This window comes from Erpetoichthys calabaricus, chromosome 13 (assembly GCF_900747795.2).
Source record: "Erpetoichthys calabaricus chromosome 13, fErpCal1.3, whole genome shotgun sequence".
In the NCBI taxonomy this organism is placed as follows: domain Eukaryota; kingdom Metazoa; phylum Chordata; class Cladistia; order Polypteriformes; family Polypteridae; genus Erpetoichthys; species Erpetoichthys calabaricus.
The window spans coordinates 111,711,538-111,733,979 of NC_041406.2; the positions used below are offsets into that span (position 1 = coordinate 111,711,538).

General features: G+C 39.5%; 1 protein-coding gene across 1 annotated transcript in view; it reads left to right on the forward strand.

Annotated features, from left to right (window-relative positions):
• Positions 1–22,442, forward strand: part of tonsl (tonsoku-like, DNA repair protein) — a 103,112-nt gene that overhangs the window by 50,663 nt on the left and 30,007 nt on the right. The window contains exons 18-22 of the mRNA XM_028817465.2: positions 891–1,407; positions 3,264–3,433; positions 6,511–6,617; positions 8,107–8,263; positions 15,282–15,360. Of these exons, the coding sequence (XP_028673298.2) occupies positions 891–1,407; positions 3,264–3,433; positions 6,511–6,617; positions 8,107–8,263; positions 15,282–15,360 (1,030 nt within the window). The remainder of the gene's footprint in view (positions 1–890; positions 1,408–3,263; positions 3,434–6,510; positions 6,618–8,106; positions 8,264–15,281; positions 15,361–22,442) is intronic.

Below are 22,442 nucleotides of genomic sequence, written 5' to 3' on the forward strand. Positions count from 1 at the left end.
TGCCTCAAGACAATCCTGTCTCAGAGGTCTACAGACAATTCCTTTGACTTCATGCTTGGTTTGTGCTCTGACATGAACTGTCAACTGTGGGACCTTCTATAGACAGGTGTGTGCCTTTCCAAATCATGTCCAGTCAACTGAATTTACCACAGGTGGAGTGCAATTAAGCTGCAGAAACATCTCAAGGATGATCAGGGGAAACAGGATGCACCTGAGCTCAATTTCGAGCTTCACGGCAAAGGCTGTGAATACTTATGTACATGTGCTTTCTCAATTTTTTAATTTTTAATAAATTTGCAAAAATCTCAAGTAAACCTTTTTCACATTGTCATTATGGGGTGTTGTGTGTAGAATTCTGAGGGGAAAAAAATGAATTTAATCCATTTTAGAATAAAGCTGTAACATAACAAAATGTGGAAAAAGTCATGCGCTGTGAATACTTTCCGGATGCACTGTAGATCATGTATATATTGATGTGTTTTTTACTATTTTAAAATACAATGAAAAGCTCATGAATACTTGAACTGACTAAAACATGTCCACTGTTCACCTGTGAATATTTTTTGTCTGTTTTTAATGTAAGTTTTTGTTGCATTTTGCCTAAAATTCTATTTTTTTTTTCCTTTTGTGGTCATCACTGCTTTAATTTTAAAATGTATTGATGTATTGTTCTTAAAATGCATAGATCATTAGTAGTGTTGAAATTTGACACCCCCATTACAATAAAGAGAAGCAGAGTATTTATTTTATATAATATATATATATATATAATATATATGTGTGTGCATATATATATATATATATATATATATATATATATATATATATAATATATATAATATATATGTGTGTGTGTGTAATAATATGAGTATATACAATTTTTTTAACAGATTACATCTCTAAGTGAAGGCTTCTCCTCAGAAAGTGACACTGAGCTAGAAGACTTGATAGCCACCCCCATGCAAAGCTACATTCCCTCTGAGGACAATTTAACTGTAGGAGAAGATGATCATCTAAATCAAGAGGAAGTGGATGAAGATGAAGAAAACACAGATGCTCTATTCACTAGTGCAGAGTGTGAACAGAGGTCTGTTTCAGGGAGAGAAGAATACCAGAGAGCAATGCAAGCACTAGGTGGCACCAAGTCTCGATTTCTAGCTTACAGTCTCTCAGACTCCACCACTGTACCACCACCCAAAACAGATGCCAGTTGTCGTCCTGCAATGGTGCCAGAAGATGAGTACATAGAAGATGACTGGCTGGATGATGATATGGGTTTAGCCCAGCCCAAAAAGAAAAGAAAAACATCAGAGAGCTTGGAAGCAGGCAGAAAAGATGATGACACTTCAGCTGCAGGCGGTAGGGTCCACCCCAGTTCTTCTGTTCCCCCATCTGCAGCTAGAAGAGGTCAGTGGTCTCCCTTGTCTACCTGGCAGTCTCTTAATAGTTTCTCCCAAATTTGGGACCTTCAACATGCTGCAGTGAAACAGAATAACTTATCATGCATCAAATTATTAAGTAATGTATAAGTCTGATCAAGATTGTTTACATTTGAGTTATAAGCATAGTAGAAGACAAAGATGAATGGACCATCCGTCAATCCTTCAATTAGACCTTGTATGCTCTGCCCCATCTCTGTAGTGGCAAGCTCCAGACAATTCCAAATCAAAGATTCTTTAATGTGTTACACTGCATTTGCGTTCAGGAAGGTTGGTAAATTAAGTGTGCCTATGTTTTTGGGTTCAAACAAGAGCTGAAGAGATGGAAATGCTGAGGAAGGCCAGAGTCCAAGCCCATGTGGGAACAATCATGTGCACAAATTTTTATTGAGGCTTTCGTCCATATTATTGCATCTCTGTAAAGGCTCACGTAACAGATTAGTAGTATACTAATGTGCTTTGGCTGTTATAGCAGTCAATCAGAGAAAATTAGTGTGGAAAGGTCTTGATCATTCCCTTTTGTTTTATAACAAAACAAGGGCTGTTCTGCAAAATTAGTGGATTCAATGAGATTCACCACACAGTCTGTTCTCCGGGTCTTGCACAATGCAATTACCACTTTTTCCCCAAATCTGAATGGCTGTCTTGATGGGATCTGCTGTAACGCTGATGAAGATGGATTTGAGATTACACTAGACTTAAATAAAATAGATATACAAATGATATATGTTAAATATGATTTTCTTTGGCTCCATTGGATGATTTTTTTTTTGCACTACTAGTAGATATAAAAAGATAAATTCAGATACCAGAGGAGGATGACATAGGAATGAGCTCCCCATCTTACATACAGTATGTTCATGCACTAGCAGAAAGCCAGAAACCGCAGTTGCTCACTGTGCTTGGCTTCAGAATTAGGTGCTCATATCTGGTTCTAGTTTAATTGGTTCATATATTCTTCGGATGAGCTCAGATATGGGTTTTATTTTACCTACACAGTGTAAAGGTTGCCAGCATATGTTCAACAGGTCACATATATAGCCACCAGGCTTGCTCACAATGTATTCAGACCAAGTTATTGTGTTAATTCAGTTTCCCTGATTCTGCAGCATTGTAGTATATTAGGATTTGATTGAGCTCTTACCTAGCATAAAATTTCCTGTGGACTCAAGTGTGAGAGTTTTTAAATATATGAATGAACCTGAGGCTTGGTAGTTACCTTTCTGTTTGACACAAAGCAGGTATGGTCAAGTGAAGTAATGCAAATCCCATAGATGTCCCCATTTAATGCAGTCCAATGAAAATCAACGAAAAGAGCCGTTATGTGTGCCAGTACAAATAACAAAAGCAATATGGAAAAGCCATCAGGCTAGGAAAGCATATAGTACCCTCTTAGGTTGGAAGGAGCGCCATCCTACAGTGCAGTCTGTTCCAAACTGTATGCATCCTTCTGGTAGCTGCAGGCTTTATAAGCAGGGTACCAGAATGGGCAGAGTCAAATGCCCTCACTGGGCTTCTTCTTAATACTGCAGAGGGAACAAAGGAGTAGAAGGTTAGCGCTTGCACCCCTTCTCAACCTGGGGTGGTATTACCTGTTTTAGATGAGCCCAGAGGGTGTTCCACAGATGCACATGAATGACGCAGAATGTATCCCTAGACCAGGTTTGGGGAAAATGGGAAATTCATAAAAAAACAATGGAGTTGCTGGTTTGCTGGTCAGACTTGTGTTCTGTCTTTTCTAACTGATAGATTTATGTTGCTTTGATCTGTTGGTAGTCTTCGGGTTTCATAATTGTTTTGGTTTTTTTTTTAATTCACCTGCAGGTGCAAATAGTCGAAATCTTTCTCTAAAGCGGGTGCGTTCCAGGCAAGTAAAAATGACACAACTCTCAGGAATGACAGTTCTGAGCAGTCGCCGTGCAAGTAGTCCTCTCCAACAACTGGCCAAAGACCAAAACAATTCAAGAGTGAATGAGTCCAATTGTACCTTACAGGTATTTTCAAAGCTTCAGCTGTTTAATTATTTTTCAATTGAAACCCAGAATAATTTGAATTATTTTTTGTTCTGTAAAAAGAAGCCCTGTGTGGACTTTTGAATATTTGGATTGAGCAGGTTGTGAGAATGTTATGTTCTATAGATATTTTGATGTTATATATTTGCAGTATCTTATTTCAAATCATCCAGTACCAATGTGATACTGATTTCTGCATAATTTTAGAGTTCTGCCATAGGTTCCTTCTACTCATAAGTAGATCAAGAACTGTCCATTTCAGGATTATATTTCTGACTGGATCCTTGGAACTGGGCTTTAAAAATAGTGCTGCCTCTTTCCAGACTGGCAGATGTCATTGACATTATCTTGAGCATAGCATAACGTGCTTTTAGAACAGAGTCCGACTGATAACATCAGTGTCATCAGTCTAAAAAAATCTGTATTGGTTAAAGTATTACTCTAGAATCAGTGTTGCCTTAAATAGGACACAGGATGGTTTTAGATGTTACTTTTGAAATACAGATTAAACTGGGGTTATTTGAGTCTCAACCAGGTCACATTCTGTGTAGAGTTTAGATGTTCTCTACATATATGCATTGGGTTTTTGCCCCCCCCCCCCCCCCCAACAGATACTCCAGTTTCCCTCCTAAATCTCAAAGTGATTCCTGTTGGGCAAATAGGACATTCTGAAATGTCCCTGTATGTCTGAGTATTGGTTGTGCATGAGTGTACCCTTCGTACACTGGCAGCCTGTCCTTATATGGGGTCTGACCTTTGCACGATGCTACTGGAATAAGGCCTGTATTCCCCTGATTGTTTTGCATAAAATGGAATTGCTGAATGGCAGCTGAGATAGCTGAATGCCAGAAATAAGCAGTTATTAAAAAAATGAAAGAGTTTTACACTTTATCTTAGAACAGTAAAGTTTATTTGAAATTTTTTTAAGAACACATGAAATATCTGGTCTTTGAATAAGTACAGTTAATTGTCTTTTCTTAATAATAATAATAATAATACATTTTATTTGTATAGCGCCTTTCCCATGCTCAAGGCACTTACAGAATATAATAAAGAACGGCAGGGTATACAGTATATAGCATTGTACAAACCAGATAAATAAATAAAGAAGATTACGACAGTGAATTCAGAGAAAAAAAAAACAGATAATTGATGGTCTCGCACACACACACATACAGGTTACATGAGCATCTTGACAGAGAAGTAAACTGAGAGAAGGGTAATAAAGTCAAGTAGAGCTAAAAGCCTTCCTGAACAGATGAGTTTTGAGTTGTTTTTTAAAAGAATCTTCTTGATCTTTTAACCAGCATCTTTTTAAGTGGTGAGGATATTTACATGCATAGCATGACTGACTAGATTATTTTAAGTCCCAAACATATTTTTCACTAGAATACATTGCTTTTTTTCTCCTGAAATCTCTCTGTGCAAGATTCACAGTTTGTTATAAATTGGTGGTGATCACAAAAGCATTGCAGAACACTGAAGCCTTTGTTTGGGAGGGTAAAGACTGAAACAAAATTCAGAAGAGGTTGAATATCTGCTGATAACCACCTCTGCAAGTGAGAAATGTTCATAGTTGTACTGTCACTTGGAAGATGTATGTAAACCATTCTTGTACATTAAAGAAGAAATGTTAAACTAGGAGGTAATGAAAACTTAATGTCACTATGGGTCCACTTTTATTCTACTCTGCCAATGACATGTAATTAGGAGATCTATCTGTCAAATATTTTTTCAATTAATTATGAAGGTTATTCCCCTTATTATTGTTATTGCTGCTGCTGTAATATTAATTATCAGATATTTAGTTTGATTCTGGTTAATTTCAGTGATCTTTAAATATGCAGAATTGTGAATAGACTCTTCACAAAAATTGCATATTTATCTATAGAACTGTTCTGTGCATGCTAAGAAAAGTTCACCTACTTGTGAAATTTTCATTCCGGGTAGTTTGCTTTAAACTGATTCTAAGTGGAAGCAGCAGATTAAGAGATGAAACAGCATTTGTGATGGTATGACTGTCTCATTTAGGGTTCCTGAAATTTTCCTGTAGTTGGATGGTATGAGTAAATAGAAAAACTCACTTTTTACATGCACAGTTTCATAGGTGGTTGGCCAAGCACAAACAAGTCCTGTTTCAAAGGTAAAATAAATCTTTTAATAGTAGTATATCCCCTTCTCTGTAATTTTTCAGCAAGTATAACAGTCTTGGGCGAATTGGTTGAACATCTGTTTTTTTTTGTACAGAATGACATTGTGCAGAAATAACGTGTATATATTCGTGGATAAGTTCTTCCGCAGATAAGTCGGGACTTGATTTTATCGTATAATTTCTGGTATTTTATAATGTCAGTCATATAAGTCGTATGTGGAAAACTCACACTATTGGTACAAGGGATTATGATATGCTAACACCCTCCTGAGAGAGTAACCACAGAGCACACTGCCTTTTTTTTCTATGTGGGTGCGGCAATGCGCTGTATCAATGCGTGCTCCTAACCTCTCTTTATTGTGCCTTCGTGACCACACAGTAATACTCGAACTATTCCGAAGCAACGTTTGCACTGATTTGTGTTTTTTTTGTATCTCACACACCTTTATCATAAGAGCATCCCTTATCTATGATGGAGCATTCGATCAGAAGAAAATATGAAGCTGGTTTTAAATTGAGCGTCGTTGAAGTAGCAAAAGAAATTGGTAACTGCGCTGCTGCAACAAAACTTGATGCCTCTGAGAAACTGATGCGAGATTGAAGGAGGCAGGAAGATTTAAAAAAAAAAAAAAAAAAGTGGCGCATTTTTGAACGGGCGTATAAGTCGGGGTCTGATTTTGTGATCAATTTTTCGGGTTTAAAGACCCGACTTATACGTGAGCATGTATGGAACATTAAACATTTTGGGGATTCTCAAGTTAGTTGTATTTAAAGGACTGGACAAAGTCTTCAGCACTGCTGTGGTTTACAAAGACTTAGAAATATAGTAATTAAAGAAAAATCAGTTAATTTTAAAGAAATAAAGAAATATAACAATCCTGATCTTTACTATCATTTTACATTTCAGACTTCTACTCAAGCCTTTACCCAGTCAGTGGCCCAAATTCTGCCTCCCCCAATCAGAGTGCGTGTGAAAGTTCTGGACAACACCTTTCTCATTCCTGTCCCACATAGGTAAGTTCAGGTTAGAATGCTAGAACTGTGTTGAGAATTCCTGACATCTAATTCTATTAAAAAGAGTAAAATCTAATAAATGCTAAGCAAGCTTATACTTGCTTGATGGTGGGTGTTAGTCCACTAAAAAGCTTCTGCTCCCTTTCCATTATTACATCCTACCAATTAAACTTACTTTCCCAATCAACTTACCGCTCTTCCATTCAGATCTTTTGTTTTTCTTGCACTATTTTCTTTCTTAATTAGCTAACAATTTATAAAACTGTTTGGAGTTATCCAAGAGTGGATGGGATACAAACACACTAGACGGTTTAGATTTGTGAATAAGTTGAGAACTTTTAGACATGTAATAACTGCTTATGTTTAACAAGGAAAGAAGTGCCACACAATGGGGCAGAGGTCAGCATTGCTGCCTCTCAGCTTCGGAATCATGGGTCTGTATCCTAGCTGATCATTGTTACAGTGGTGTTTGCTTATTCTCCATGTCATTAGATCTTTTTTCTTCCTTATATATTGTTAGGTTAACTTGAAACTCATTACTAGTTTGTGTGCAATTCTGAATATCTCCTGAATTATATGGTGTCCCATCCTGGGTTGATTCTCATCATACCTAGTACTGCCACAATGTGTTGTTCTTCCTATGAAGCCTGAATCAGATGAGGCCGGTTTAAAAATGGTTCCATTAGTAATTACTCATTCGTAGTGCAACTAAAACATTTGGAAATATGACAGCACCCCAAAACACTGGTGCATTGTTTTATTTGATTTTTATTCCATTTGCTAAATTCTATAGAGTGGCTTCGTTCTCCTTTTAATCTGGGATCAAGCTTTGGTTTGCTTTGGTGTATCAGGTGCATACACTCACTTGCTTTAATGGAAAAGCAGAAAGTACATACTTTTTTACAAAATTTGTTAGCTCATTTTAAAATTATTGAAATTGACATTTTGTTAAACTGGTACAAGTTTCTCTGAGTTAAAAATGCAGTTGACATTGGAGCAGTGCAATGAGAATGGAGAGTGCTAAGCCTGTTAATCAAGGAGTTAGTTCTACAGTGATTTATGGAAGGTCATTCCAACAAAACAGTAATTGTCAGCTTTTTGTTTAAATCATTCTGGTACCACCAATATCTGTTACTCAATATTAACATGGATTTTCTGTTCAAAATTGTATTGAATCCAAAGTAAGTCATTAATTGAGTATAACAACATTGAAAGATTTAATGAGAGACAGTACAGAGGGATATTCATTTGAAGATGCGTGATGTGCAGGCTTACCTCAAGGTTTCCTTGGTTTAGAAGCCATTGACATATTAGATTTTTCTGTTGACTAGTGCCCTAATTCTATTTCCATTTCTTTTTCTCTTATGTTTCTTTGGGTGCCCTCTTTTTCCTCTTAAATGTCTTTGGAGCCCATTTAGTTCCTCTTTTTGGCTGTAGTCTGAGCATTTTTTTTTTGTATTTGTGATCAGGTGTTTTGTGCTTATTACAGCAATGCTGAGACTCTCACAGTTGGCTGGCTTGCTGACCAAGCTGCTCTGCGGTATTACCAAGCATGTGGTCTGCAACCTCGCATTTCACTTCAGAAAGAAGGAGCTCTGCTTGCACCACAAGACTTAATCTTGCATGTGCTACACAGCAATGAAGAGGTAAGGAAATCCCAGCCCTGACAAGACCTGTACAAGTATGCACTGCACAGCAGTGTTTCTGTGGTGATTGGCTGTATTCCTTCATGTGTCTTTTTTTAAACACTGTCTCCTTTCTGTTGGTTAGACCTGTTGCTTTCATCCTAGCTAATTTGATCTAGACATACACCTATTGAAATCAAACTTATTTAGCTCAGTTTTTACATTAGTTTTTGTTTTCTTGTTTAAATATAGACGTTTAGACATTGTAGTCATAGAAAGCAGACATACCATCTGCACTTCAGAACAGGTCATCCACCTGAAGCTATGCATGTTTGGGCCTGGCCAGTACTTGGATGGGAGACCATCTAGTAAAAGTTTGGGTTGCTCCTGGAAGAGGTGCTGGTGAGGCCATCAGGGATCTCTTAACCTATGCTCCATGTGTGGATCCCATTGACCCAGTGCAGTGATGGAAATACTGTGCTGTGAAAATGGTGCCATCCTTTGAATGAGATGTAAAACCAAAGTCCTGACTCTCTGTAGTCTTAAAAGATCCCTGAGCATTGTTCAAAAAGAGTAGGTTGTTTCTCAGTGTCCTGGCCAATTTGCCCATCACTGCCTTGTCCATTCTGGTCCCCTAATCATCCCATGTCTGTAACTGAGTATCTTCTCTCACACCTTCACCACCTAAAAGATAGTGGTAAAAAATGGCTACCATCACTTCATCCAGGCGGGTGCTACACATTTGTGATTATTCCAGGTATTCCCCACTATCTATGTAAAGTGCTTTGTGTAGGTTAGAAAACTGCTATTTAAATTCAATTAATTATAGTGTTTCAATGAATTATTTTCTAATAAAGTCTTTCTTTTTTTTATTGTGTTTAATACTTGTTACACATTCTTAAGACTTTTATATAAGTCTTTGAATTTCAGCCAGGACTGGATCCCTGGTATAACCTAATACAAGTTTTATCTTTGTTTTGTGTGGTCTTTATTTTGTCTTGTGTTTTCCACGAACACTTATGAAGGTTCTTTCTTGCTTACAAATGTTAAACTTGAAATGATGATAATCATACTGTTGACCTGGCCTGTTACTTCTGGACTGAATTTAATTGATTCACCTGAATTTAAAGGAGTGCTCCAACCAAAAACGATAGCTTTTCGTTACACCGTTGTGTTACTCACCCTGCAATGTTAGTGGCAGACGAGATTTTTAATCTCATGCTTTCCAGGGTAACGGAGATAAAAACATTCCTGACACGATAGGCTTCAGTTAACAAGAAAAAACAATACCAAAATGTCCACTAAAAATCCCAAACCTGTGTTGTATAATCCAAATGTCATACTCACAACATTCCATATTTTTGCTAAAATATTAAGTAAACCATTTATGAAACATTGTCTTCTGCAAAACTGTGAAGCATGCTGAAATTACATCAAGTTTTTGAAGTATTGATTGACAGCTCTTCTACACTTCACATGGACTCATACCTAGGAAAATTCAGATTGTGCACCAGTGTATGTGTGTACTGTACTGTAACTGAATATTTTGACTCTTCCTTTAGAGAATGCTGAAATGTTTGAAATACATGTCTATCTCTCTATTATTAAAAAAAAAAAAAAATCTTGGGAGGGATGCAAGGGAGACAAGACGAGAAGTGATCTTCTCGGAAGACACTTTGATGTCACGCGAGACAAGGCAGTGAGACAAAAGGACAGCTGCTGTACTGGCTTTTAAATGATCGTCACGCAGTGTGACAAGCAGAACACGCAGCTCGCCAGCAGCAGCAGCAAGCCAGCAAATGATCCTACTGCATCTCCTTAGTGTGCGTTCAGCCCCCCCTTCACAGTGCGAGTGGCAGAGACGCGAAGTGGCAAAAGGACAGCTGCTGTACAGGCTTTTAAATGATTGACGCACAGCGTGACATGCAGATCATGCAGCATGGCATAAGAAGCAGCTGGCTTAAAGGATATGGGTATGAGTGGGGGGGGATAATTCATTCAGTACGGCTTTATTACTGTCAAATATCAAGACATAAAAAAATGAATGAAATGAAAATAACAATCTCTTTAAATTGTATATCTGGTTAACCAAACCCGGGGGTTGGCGAGCGAAGCAAGCAGGGGCAGAGCTGACTAGTTACTAAAAGTATTAAGTGGGATAAAGTGGCTTTAGCAGCAGTGAGAATGTGCTACTGACATTGCCTCAACTCAGAGCTCAGTCTGGCAGTTAAAAACAAAACAACATGCAGAAATAGTCATTTTCAGACCTCCCCAAAACAACTTCTGCCATCGTGGACAGTGTGTTTTTTTGGCAAGGAGATGACAGCTCGTTTTACATGGTACTGGTTTCCCTGTACTCCATCCCCTGCAGTAGCCCTTAAAAGCCAGTATTTCCTGCCGTCCAACTTCCACGTAACTGGCCGTGTGGTTATGGCATGATTTCTACTAGTCCCCCTTGACTTCTCTTTAGAAAGAGCTGCATACTCACAGTTTTTCCTAATGTAAAACCATGAGCTGCAATGTTTTACCCGGCATGTGTTTCAATTATCTATAAACTCTCAAACACTCCTTTTCATTTTTAATTAAGACTTCTATGGTACCTGCTATCTTGTGTTGTGGTGGAAAATGTATTTGTTTTCTTTCCAGGTTTTAGCTCTGCCTGCCCTTTATGGAGGTTCTTTTCCATAGTCCATCTGGAACGCCCACTGTGCTGTATTTACAGAGGTTACCCAGAGGGTTCCAGCCTTTTATAATCTGCAGTCCACACAACAGGTCATAGAAACTTCTGTAGCCCATAATAGGACTAACCCACTTTAATCATTGCGAAAACGTAATTACAGGTCTAACTGTCTACTGTAATTGTCTCTGGTAAAAGCAAAAAATAGACTTAGACCCAGTTTCACAACACCTCTGAATAATTAAATAATTGTACAATAAACACTTGAAACGCTTCTTATTTGATTCATATATTTTTCATATAATGAATACCCAAGTGCATGTGATGATGCGGGTCTTGCTCCATGCTCCCATCTCTCCTTTGGGAGACTTTTGAACCCGACACCATCAGTAATGTAACCGGGTGAGCTGGACAATGAGGACACCAAACAAAGCAAGGGGAAGGTGCAAAGTGCAAGCAGTGCTTTTATTAAAAATGAACAAAACAAAATCAAAACAATGTCCAAATAAAGTGCAGTGCATCAAAATGTCTATGAATAAATAATCCATTAAAAACAAGTGGAAATGTGGAGGTTAAAATAATCCAGTAAATATTCCATTTAAAAAAAGAGGTTAAAAATCAACAATGGCTGGAAGCAGTCCTTTAAAAACCTGGTGCTTTCTTTAGCTGGTGGCTTCCCATTTCTCCCATCCGGGCCCTGCACCAATGGCGTCGCCCTACCTGCAGCTGACCTTCTCCTTCTGGTCTGGTAGCCTTTTGATCTCTTGCTCCATAGGGCTCCGCCAGACCGAAACTCAGGTTCCCCAGCAACCAGGGCGCTCACACTGGGGCTTCCAACTCCCGCTACCTTCTGTGGCCTTCCGTGGCAAACCGTCCTTGATCATGTTCACACCTGCTTATCTGCAAAACTCAGCAGGAGTGACCCAATCCATCTGCCCCTGGGTGTCTGCCAAACACCCTGTTAGGGCTTGCTTCCCAGCTGCCTCTCATTATTACAGTGAGCCTGCTTTCACTCACTCACTCACTCATTCACCGGCTCCTTTGCCTCCACTAAGCTCCGTTCTCTTTTCTTCCCCCCTCTGCACTCATGCTCCAACTATATATAATGGGGATGTGGCACAGGTGTGGTGATTAGCCGCTCCCGGCATCAATCACAGACATGGGCAATCCCACAACTGTGCACTTCAGTGTGGAACCACCCCAGCAACACTATCACACCCCCTCTTTAAGCCGCGAGTGCGGTGATTATTTAAAACTAGCCTGTTATTCTGAGGCACAAACCCGCTATATCAAAGTGCATAATGTTCAATATATCTAGTAAACCACACTGAGAGGGCAGGTGTTTGGTGAGGAACATTGCAAACAGAAGTCTGGTTCCATGATAACTGTTTCCTATATTATCGTCAGATCCACCAGAGCAGAAAATCAAATTTCGCAAAAATATGTTGTCCATAACCATGTTGAACATCTCATTGTTTTTTTGAAGGTAAGGATTTTGAAGCCAAAACTGAAGAGTTTCTTTGAAAAAATAAATACTTAAAAGCAGTCTCAAGATAGGTCAACCGGGCCTGCCTTGCTCCTTTGTTCTCAAATTTGTAAGGGCCTCTTAGCACAGGTTTCAAATGTAGCATATACTGCTTAATTATCTCTGCAACAAAAGCTGGTAGGTACATATATCTTCTGTAAGAAATTTTTTTCAATTTTTTTGTTTTAATGAAACATATTCTTCAGTGAGTCATAATTTTCAGTGAGTTGTAGTTTGATTGGTTGATATGTATGGCCTACATTTCTAGTTTCATTGCACTTGAAAACGAACATTTTGCTTCCTGAAAACAGTTGGGTGTATCTTATAGATTTTAGCCTGCTGTTCACAAAAATCACCTTTAAATTTTCCTGTCATGTAACGTTTTATTGCAGTTACACAAGTGTAAATATACAATACAACAGAGTATCAAACTCCATTTGGCTGGTTGACAACATGCTTTAAGTATACAAAACCATGAAGTGCACCATGTTACTAAAGATTAATTTTCTGCATTCAAACTTGGACCACTTCCTTGCTAGTCTTGGTGCAGTCTGTGATGCAAATAATGGAGGTTTTCACTAGGGCATTGAATTGAGGGAAAGGCAGTACCTGGGTAAGTGCAGTCCAACGCTGGCTGACTATTGTCAGGCACTGAAACGAGGTCAATCGAACTAATGCAATGTGTCTGCATCATTAAGAAATTATATACAAAATTCAATAAAAGTTGATTTTATGCTTGAGTCTGTCTGAAATGTCATTTTGTGTTCAGCCTGAACCTGTCTATGATAACAATCAAAATTATTTCAGGTAGGAAAACTGTTTGAAAAAAATTGTTGTTCAGTATTTTTGTTTATTTGATTTTACTTTGGATGTGAAAAGAACCATCATAGTTTTCCCTTGAAATGACTAAAAATGTCAGAATAACCAGCAAACTTAGCAAAGTGCTAAAAAAAATCAGGTCTGAAAGTTCTGATTTTGATAAAAAAATAAAAATCTCAGTTCATCTCACAATTCAAAAAGCCAAGGAAGTGCCTTTCACCAAAATAGCCTTCATACTTTGTTTTATAAAAGAAGCTAAATATGATCACTACCCACTTCAAATAAACTTGATTGGAGTATGCAACTTTTAAATGAACTTGGCTGTTTTAACTGTATTATCCAGCTTTTAACATCTTCTGACATTTTCTTGGAACATTGCTGTTCCCCATATTCAGGTTTCACTAGCAGTGCAGTGGCCATCACATGCATAATAACATCACTGTGCTACCCTGCCATTGTTAAATCGCATTAATTTTGATCATTCTATGCTATTTAACACAAACACATTTAAAACACCAAAATGGCTTTAGCAGTAGAACATATTTGGTGAAGACTTAAAGGAAAGAATGTCTGTTTACTTTACCATCAGGTTCTTACCCTTGCATTTGCAAGATTTGCAGTATCTGTCTGTCTGTACATTTGTTCACAGGATATCTGTAGATTTATTCCAAACACATAAAAGCAGCACTCTCTCACTGTAACACCTACTGAGACACTTCACGCGTCAATAATAATACATTTTATTTATATAGTGCCTTTAACCATGCTTAATATTATTATTATTAGTAGTAGTAGTAGCATTAGTATTGTTATAACCTGTGGTATACAATAGGATACGTCAACAACTTTAGTTTAATTGCTTGCAGTAAAAGATTAAAGAATTAAAGAAGATTTAAACATTTTTCTCCCAGATCTGATATTTTGTTTTTAAAATATTAGCTAGACTTGGATACATACTGTACTTCACATACTTGCTGTGTTTAGTCTCCAGTTTGGCTTCATGCCCCTTTTTAATAAGACCAATAAACACATGAAATATAGTGGTGGAGGCTTCTTTTCAGTTTCCCCATACAGTATGTGGAGCCTAGGTATTCACTGCTGTATTTTCTTCTTCAAGCTTTATGTTTGGTCTTCGCAGTGTTAAAAGACTATTAGAGCGGTTTCCACAGCTTGCAGATGGAAGAGCTTCCCTATCTTTTACTTTGTGACACCCAGATATTAGCCACTTTCAAATGGTGGAATCCGTTTAATAAGTACAAATTTCAGCTTCAGAAAGGAGTTGCATAGACTGTACAAGTAATGTTATTTCATTTTTGTTAATATTTTTACAGTTTTTTTATAAGAAAAAAAGTAATTTGATTGTACTCCAAAGTACCATTACAGCATACTATGGAGCTTTGGCCTACAGATTGAAAACCACCAAGATAAGTTGGCCAGACTAGGGAAGAGGGAAGAGACTCTGGCCTATAATCTTTTTCTTCATGTGCTATTGGGTTGAGAGAAAGTAAAAGATTTCCAGTGGAATATTTCACCAAAATACCCTTCATAGTGCTAGCTCCAACTGAAAAAAATCATAGAAGGCAAAGCTACATGTATAAGATGAGACATAATGTTGAACTCTCACATTCTTCAGTAATATACGATAAAATAAAACATATCCAGCTTTACCAGAAACTATATTTTTGCAGTTAAATAGTATTTTTGAACAATGCAAAACACACGTCATGTGCTTTTAGTTTGCTTTGTATTTCCATTAAAAAAAAAAAAAAAAAAAATACAGCTTATCTTTGCTTTTTTGTGAGAACAACAATCACAATCTCCTCTTTCTTCCAAAACTCTTCCAGAAATTCACATGAACACAACGAATTGGAAAGTCTAGATGTCACATGTAGTAACTTCCAAAATACTTGCAGCGTTCAGGCTTGGAAGACTTTGGGTGGGGGACAAACGAGTGCAGAAATTCAAGTCAAAGTGGATTACATTTGAAAAATATTTCAATAATTTCTTTATCTTTGCAGGTTCTTGCGGATGTTCGTTCCTGGGATCTTCCTCCTCTATTGGATCGTTATCAGAAGGCCTGCCAGAGTCAGTCAGTGGGTGAGTGGTTTGTTTTAATTTTTGCAATTTGTTTTAAATGTTTTTTTTTTTTATAGTTCAGGCTGAATTTTCAGTTGTTTGTATTGTGTTTTGCCTTTTTTTGTGATCAGTTATTTATTGAGAATAATACATAATAATACAATGTAGAAACAGGAAAACAGATACAGTATATAAAATTACAGATAAGTTAAAAAACAAATTACAAACTATGTTTGAAAAATCATTAGCTTATGAATGTTAGACATTAGAGAGATCGTAAACACCAGCCCCCCCAATCCCCACCCCCCAAGACTCCATGGCCCAAACCCCAAAATGCCCACTCACCCTTGCCAGCAAAGAACCAATTATCCATAGTATGCAAATCATAAGAGAAAAAAAAAACGCTAAACACAGTACAGTTGGCTTTTCATTTTTTAGTGATAGCCTCCCAGTTTTTAATGCTATTGTCTGAAGCCCCACTAATTCTCAAAGCTTTGCCTTCTAAAAGCATCAAATTATAAAATGAAAACTTCCAGTGACTAAAGGAGACACTATCTGGGTCTCTCTAGTGACACGCATGTAGAAGCTTTATAGAAATGATGGACATAACCTGTTTTTGTAGCTGAGATATTGACGAAATATAAACTGAGAAATCCACTAAGATCAGTAGTTGTGGTGATACAGGTATTTGAAAATCCAGAATGGAGGTAAGGGCACTCTCAACAAGATTCCACTTTTCTGTCACCCTGGGGCACTCCTAAAAGTCATGTAAGGCACCTTAGATGGTCAGAAATTACAGTCAGAGGAATCAGCCTTACTTGTATATATAAATAAATAAAAAATGCTTATGTTGTGTGATACACAGTGTATCCAGAAAGTATTCACAGCGCATCACTTTTTCCACATTTTATGTTACAGCCTTATTCCAAAATGGATTAAATTCATTTTTTTCCTCAGAATTCTACACACAACACCCCATAATGACAACGTGAAAAAAGTTTACTTGAGGTTTTCGCAAATTTATTAAAAATAAAAAAAGCTGAGAAATCACATGTACATAAGTATTCACAGCCTTTGCTCAATACTTTGTCGATGCACCTTTGGCAGCAATTACAGCCTCAAGTCTTTTTGAATATGATGCCACAAGCTTGGCACACCTATCCTTGGCCAGTTTCACCCATTCCTCTTTGCAGCATCTCTCAAGCTCCATCAGGTTGGATGGGAAGCGTCGGTGCACAGCCATTTTAAGATCTCTCCAGAGATGTTCAATCGGATTCAAGTCTGGGCTCTGGCTGGGCCACTCAAGGACATTCACAGAGTTGTCCTGAAGCCATTCCTTTGATATCTTGGCTGTGTGCTTAGGGTCGTTGTCCTGCTGAAAGATGAACCGTCGCCCCAGTCAAGAGGTCAAGAGCACTCTGGAGCAGGTTTTCATCCAGGATGTCTCTGTACATTGCTGCAGTCATCTTTCCCTTTATCCTGACTAGTCTCCCAGTTCCTGCCGCTGAAAAACATCCCCACAGCATGATGCTGCCACCACCATGCTTAACTGTAGGGATGGTGCCAGGTTTCCTCCAAACATGACGCCTGGCATTCACACCAAAGAGTTCAATCTTTGTCTCATCAGACCAGAGAATTTTCTTTCTCATGGTCTGAGAGTCCTTCAGGTGCCTTTTGGCAAACTCCAGGTGGGCTGCCATGTGCCTTTTACTAAGGAGTGGCTTCCGTCTGGCCACTGTACCATACAGGCCTGATTGGTGGATTACTGCAGAAATGGTTGCCCTTCTGGAAGGTTCTCCTCTCTCCACAGAGGATCTCCGGAGCTCTGACAGAGTGATCATTGGGTTCTTGGTCACCTCCCTGACTAAGGCTCTTCTCCCCCGATCGCTCAGTTTAGATGGCCGGCCAGCACTAGGAAGAGTCCTGGGGCCTCATGCATAACGCCGTGCGTAGAACTCGCACTACAACATGGTGTAAGCACAAAAGCAGGAATGTGCGTACGCACAGAAAAATCCAGATGCAGAAATCTGTACTACGCAAACTTCCACATTCTTCCACTACATAAATTCCGATCAGTGTGAAAAGTAACGCACGTGCACGCGCCTTCTGTCCCGCCCCAACTCCTCCCAGAATTATGCCTCTTTGAATATGCAAATCAATATAAATAGCCCTTAAGCTCAGCCTTCTGTGAAAAGACAATGGGAAAAGCACGGGGGAAAATATAAGAATTTCAGCGAATACCAAAAGGAGGCAAAGGAAAAAGTACTATTTGTTGGTTTAAACAGTGGTATAATCAACAAAATGAAGTTGATCAAGTGACAGAGTGTCGGAGAAACTCGAAAGCTCAAGTTCACAAAGTCGCACAGTGCCCGAAATAAAAAAGAAATCACATATCAAAGTCGCCGTGAAAAGGCAAGTCGTAGCCCACCGTCTGAGTGTCATATGAAAGCTTATTAGGGTACAGACAAAAAAAATAGGCACACAGTGGGGGAAAAAAGCATGAAATGTCAACTTTAATCTCGAAATTTCCACTTTAATCATGTAGTTTATTTTGCCATTAAAGTAGACCATCATAAACTTCATCTTAAAATCGTTTAATTTACTAGTTTCTCAAATCCCATTGTAAAGTAGCACATTAAATGCTTTGTTCTGTATTTGCTCTTCTATGTGCTCTGTGTGTGAATCACTACCTGCTTCTTAAATGGGCTTTCTTTTTCTCTGACAGGACACAGAATCCATTACATTCGTGATATTACAGCTCTCTGAATAATTAAAATACTGAGATGTATACGTGATATCTTTTTCATGATGATAGGAGTTAAAGCATGTTATTAAACATGGGAACACGGTGGCGCAGTGCTTGTTCATGTCTCACGCAAGAGGCTTGCTGCGCCATGCGCGACCTTCGATGAAATAATTTATTGCAGCAGTACTGTCTCTTTCAAACGTACTAACCTCCAATTCCTGTCCTTACTTTTTTTTCTCCAAATGCCCATTGCCTCACAATCAGCTCTGTAATAGACGTGAAGCCATTTGTAAGCTTAGAACGGCGATTCTTCAAAACTTTTAAGGAACATTGAAATATCTTTGTAGTACATGTTTAATTATTCTATCCGTCTATCCTTCCAGTGTTGCGTCAGCACGAGCAAGAATACAACGCAATACAGGAACAATCCATGAACTAGCTAGCGCTGCGGCACCGTGTCCTCACATGTTTAATTATTAACAATACAGATTATTTAAATGAAGTTAGTTTTATCTGTATAATATAATCAACATATTGTGCTGCATTTCATCTTAAAAATGATATCGTCATCATATGTAAATGCGCGCTTTATGAAGTGGCGCAGGTTGTGCAATATTATAACTGTATCCCAAGTTTACAGTGAGGTGATTGTACTTCCATCCATCCATTTTCCAACCCGCTGAATCCGAACACAGGGTCACGGGGGTCTGCTGGAGCCAAACCCAGCCAACACAGGGCACAAGGCAGGAAACAATCCTGGGCAGGGTGCCAACCCACCGCAGGTGATTGTACTTATAAGTCCAAACAGTTGTACAAGGAGCACTTGATGGACTGATTTAGTGCGTTTATAGTTCTTGGGATGAAACTTTTTCTAAACAGCGAAGTCCGTACAGGAAAGTCTCTGAAACGTTTTGCCTTGGCTGAGTCAGCGTCTGCTTCATGCTGTATACCGATAATTCTCTTTCCGATCAGCTGCTGCTGTGATTCCCCACTCAGATACAGTGATATAAATACTCCGAGTGGTGCAGTGAGAGTAATATGGAAAAAGATGATCTGCTGTGGCAACCCTTAACAGGAGCAGCTGAAAGAAGAAGATGCATTGAGAGTAACAACGCTAAAGCAGTTATGGTATTTGGAATACTATGGCTATTCCCTGGACCATTATATTGCTGCAGGTTAATTACAATCAGATGCATTACACTAATAAACAATATGCAGTTAGTTTCAGTGTATTTATAAAGCCGCGTCAGGAATGTGGTTCTAAGAAAGAAAGGGTGACCACGCAGGAACAGTAGCACTGCTTTGACACTGGGTGCCGTCAGTCTGCAAAACCGAGAGGAGAAATTGCGTATGCCAGGGCATGAGTTACCGTGGAAAAGTGCGTGGCTTTACGCCAAGTTTAGGTTTTATACATCGCGATTTGAGCGTGGAAACGTTCGTACGCAGCATTTCTGTGCGTACGCACCGTTTATACATGAGGCCCCAGGTGGTTTCAAACTTCTTCCACTTACGGATGATGGAGGTCACTGTGCTCATTGGGACCTTCAAAGCAGCAGAAATTTTTCTGTAACCTTCCCCAGATTTGTGCCTCGAGACAATCCTGTCTCAGAGGTCTACAGACAATTCCTTTGACTTCATGCTTGGTTTGTGCTCTGACATGTACTGTCAACTATGGGACCTTATATAGACATGTGTGTGCCTTTCCAAATCATGTCCAATCAACTGAATTTACCACAAGGTGGACTCCAATTAAGCTGCAGAAACATCTCAAGGATGATCAGGGGAAAAAGGATGCACCTGAGCTCAATTTTGAGCTTCATGGCAAAGGCTGTGAATACTTATGTACATGTGCTTTCTCAGTGTTTTTATTTTTAATAAATTTGCAAAAACCTCAAGTAAACTTTTTTGATGTTGTCATTATGGGGTGTTGTGTGTAGAATTCTGAGGAAAAAAATGAATTTAATCCATTTTGGAATAAGGCTGTAACTTAACAAAATGTGGAAAAAGTGATGTGCTGTGAATACTTTCCGGATGCACTGTATGTACGATGAACAAATCTAAATTGCACGTACTGATAATCTGGATTTCTAGAGGAGAACTTTATGATGTTGTCAAAAATGGTATCCCAACAAATCCTGTTACCATACTTTTTGAATAGTTAATGGATTAGCTGCTGCACTATGCATTGTAGCATAAAATACAAGTACAAAGGCAAATTTAATTAGTGGGTGTATGGGCAGGGAAGCAGATAGAACAAAGCTCTGTGCTTTAATAGCTGATCTTACCTGGAGAGAGAAGAAAAGGAGGAGTTTGGAATTGAGAATAACTGAAAGTGTTTATAGTCACTGGAACCGAGGGACCCACCTGGATCCCCTCTTCCCCACTCCATCTCCATCTAACCACGAACAGATTCATTTTAGTACCGTGATAAAAAGATGGTATGGACTCCCATCCCAACACTTGACACTCTCTGACAAGGGCATTCCCAGCTACATAACCCCCCCCCCGACCCCCCAATTTGCTGTTAACACAAACAACTTGCATGTTATCATCCTTTCCTTCATATAAATTTCCCAAGACAATGTTGCAAATTTACTTATCTAATTCAATTTAACACATAAGCATTGGGCTGCCCTTGCAATCTAAAGATATTGCATACACACACAAAGGCCACTAAAGAGCATAACTGTATGACTGTAACTTTGCTGAATCATTGTCACAAAGTACTTATCAATAAGGCAGCAACACTCAAAATTTTTCAAGAACTTTAGCAACCGTTGGCATAAACTGAATACATTAATAGGTTACCAGAGTCAAGTCAAATCTTCATAGTCAAACACAGATGTATGGTGTAGTAGAACACGCCAAATAGCTACCACGTGTATAGTTAATGTGCACAGTGACCAACTATACATATATGCATACATCCGCACCCATACATACAGTACATATCCGTATACATAACACGTATACAGTGATAACGTGCCTTGTATGGCAGGTAGATAATCAGCTTGGAAATCGACCTGTACATATCTAATATTCCATCCATCCATCCATTATCCACCACTTATCCAAGGTCGGGTCGTGGGGGCAGCAGCCTAAGCAGGGAAGCCCAGACCTCCCTCTCCCCAGCCACCTCCTTTGGGAGGACCCCGAGGTGTTCCAAGGCCAGCCGGGAGATATAATCCCTCCAGCGTGTCCTGGGTCTGCCCTGTGGCCTTCTCCCAGTGGGGCATGCCCGGAACACCCCCCCAGGGAGGCATCCAGGGAACCACCTCAACTGACTCCTCTCAATGCGAAGGAGCGGCGACTGTACTCTGAGTCTCTCCCAGGTAACTGAACTCCTCACCCTATCTCTGAGGGAAAGTCCAGCCACCCTGTGGAGAAAACTCATTTCGGCCGCTTGTATCCGCGATCTTGCTCTTTCGGTCACTACCGAAAGCTCGTGGCCATAGGTGAGGGTAGGAACGTAGATCGATTGGTAAATCGACAGCCTTGCCTTTTGGCTCAGCTCTCTCTTCACCACAACGGACCGTTGCAAAGCCCGTATTACTGCGGATGCCGCACCGATCCGTCTGTCAACCTCACGCTCCATTCTTCCCTCACTCGTGAACAAGACCCCGAGATACTTGAACTCCTCCACTTGAGGCAGCACTGTGCTCCCAACCTGGAGAGCGCATTCCACCCTTTTCTGGCTGAGAACCATGGCCTCGGATTTAGAGGTGCTGACTCTTATCCCCACTGCTTCGCACTCGGCTGAGAACCGCTCCATCGATTGCTGGAGGTCACTGTCCGATGAAGCCAACAGAATCACGTCATCCGTAAATAGCAGAGACGAGATTCTGAGGTCACCGAACAAGACCCCCTCCACTCCTTGGCTGCCCCTAGAAATTCTGTCCATATAACTTACAAACAGAATCAGAGACAAAGTGCAGCTCTGGTGGAGTCCAACCTCAACAGGAAACGAGTCCATCTTATTACCAGCAATGCGGACCAAGCTCCTGCTCCTCCTGTACAGGGACTGAATGGCTCATAGTAATGAGCCTTGTACCCCATACTCTTGGAGCACACCCCACAGGTTGCTTCGAGGGACACAGTCGAATGCCTTCTCCAAATCCACAAAACACATGTGGACTGGTTGGGCAAACTCCCATGCCCCCTCCAGGATCCTGGCCAGGGTGTACAGCTGGTCCAGTGTTCCACGGCCGGGACGGAATCCGCATTGTTCCTCTTGAATCCGAGATTTGACCGTCGACCGAACTCTCTTCTCCAGCACCCCTGAATAGACCTTATCGGGGAGGCTCAGGAGTGTGATCCCCCTATAGTTGGAGCATATCCTCCAGTCACCCTTCTTAAA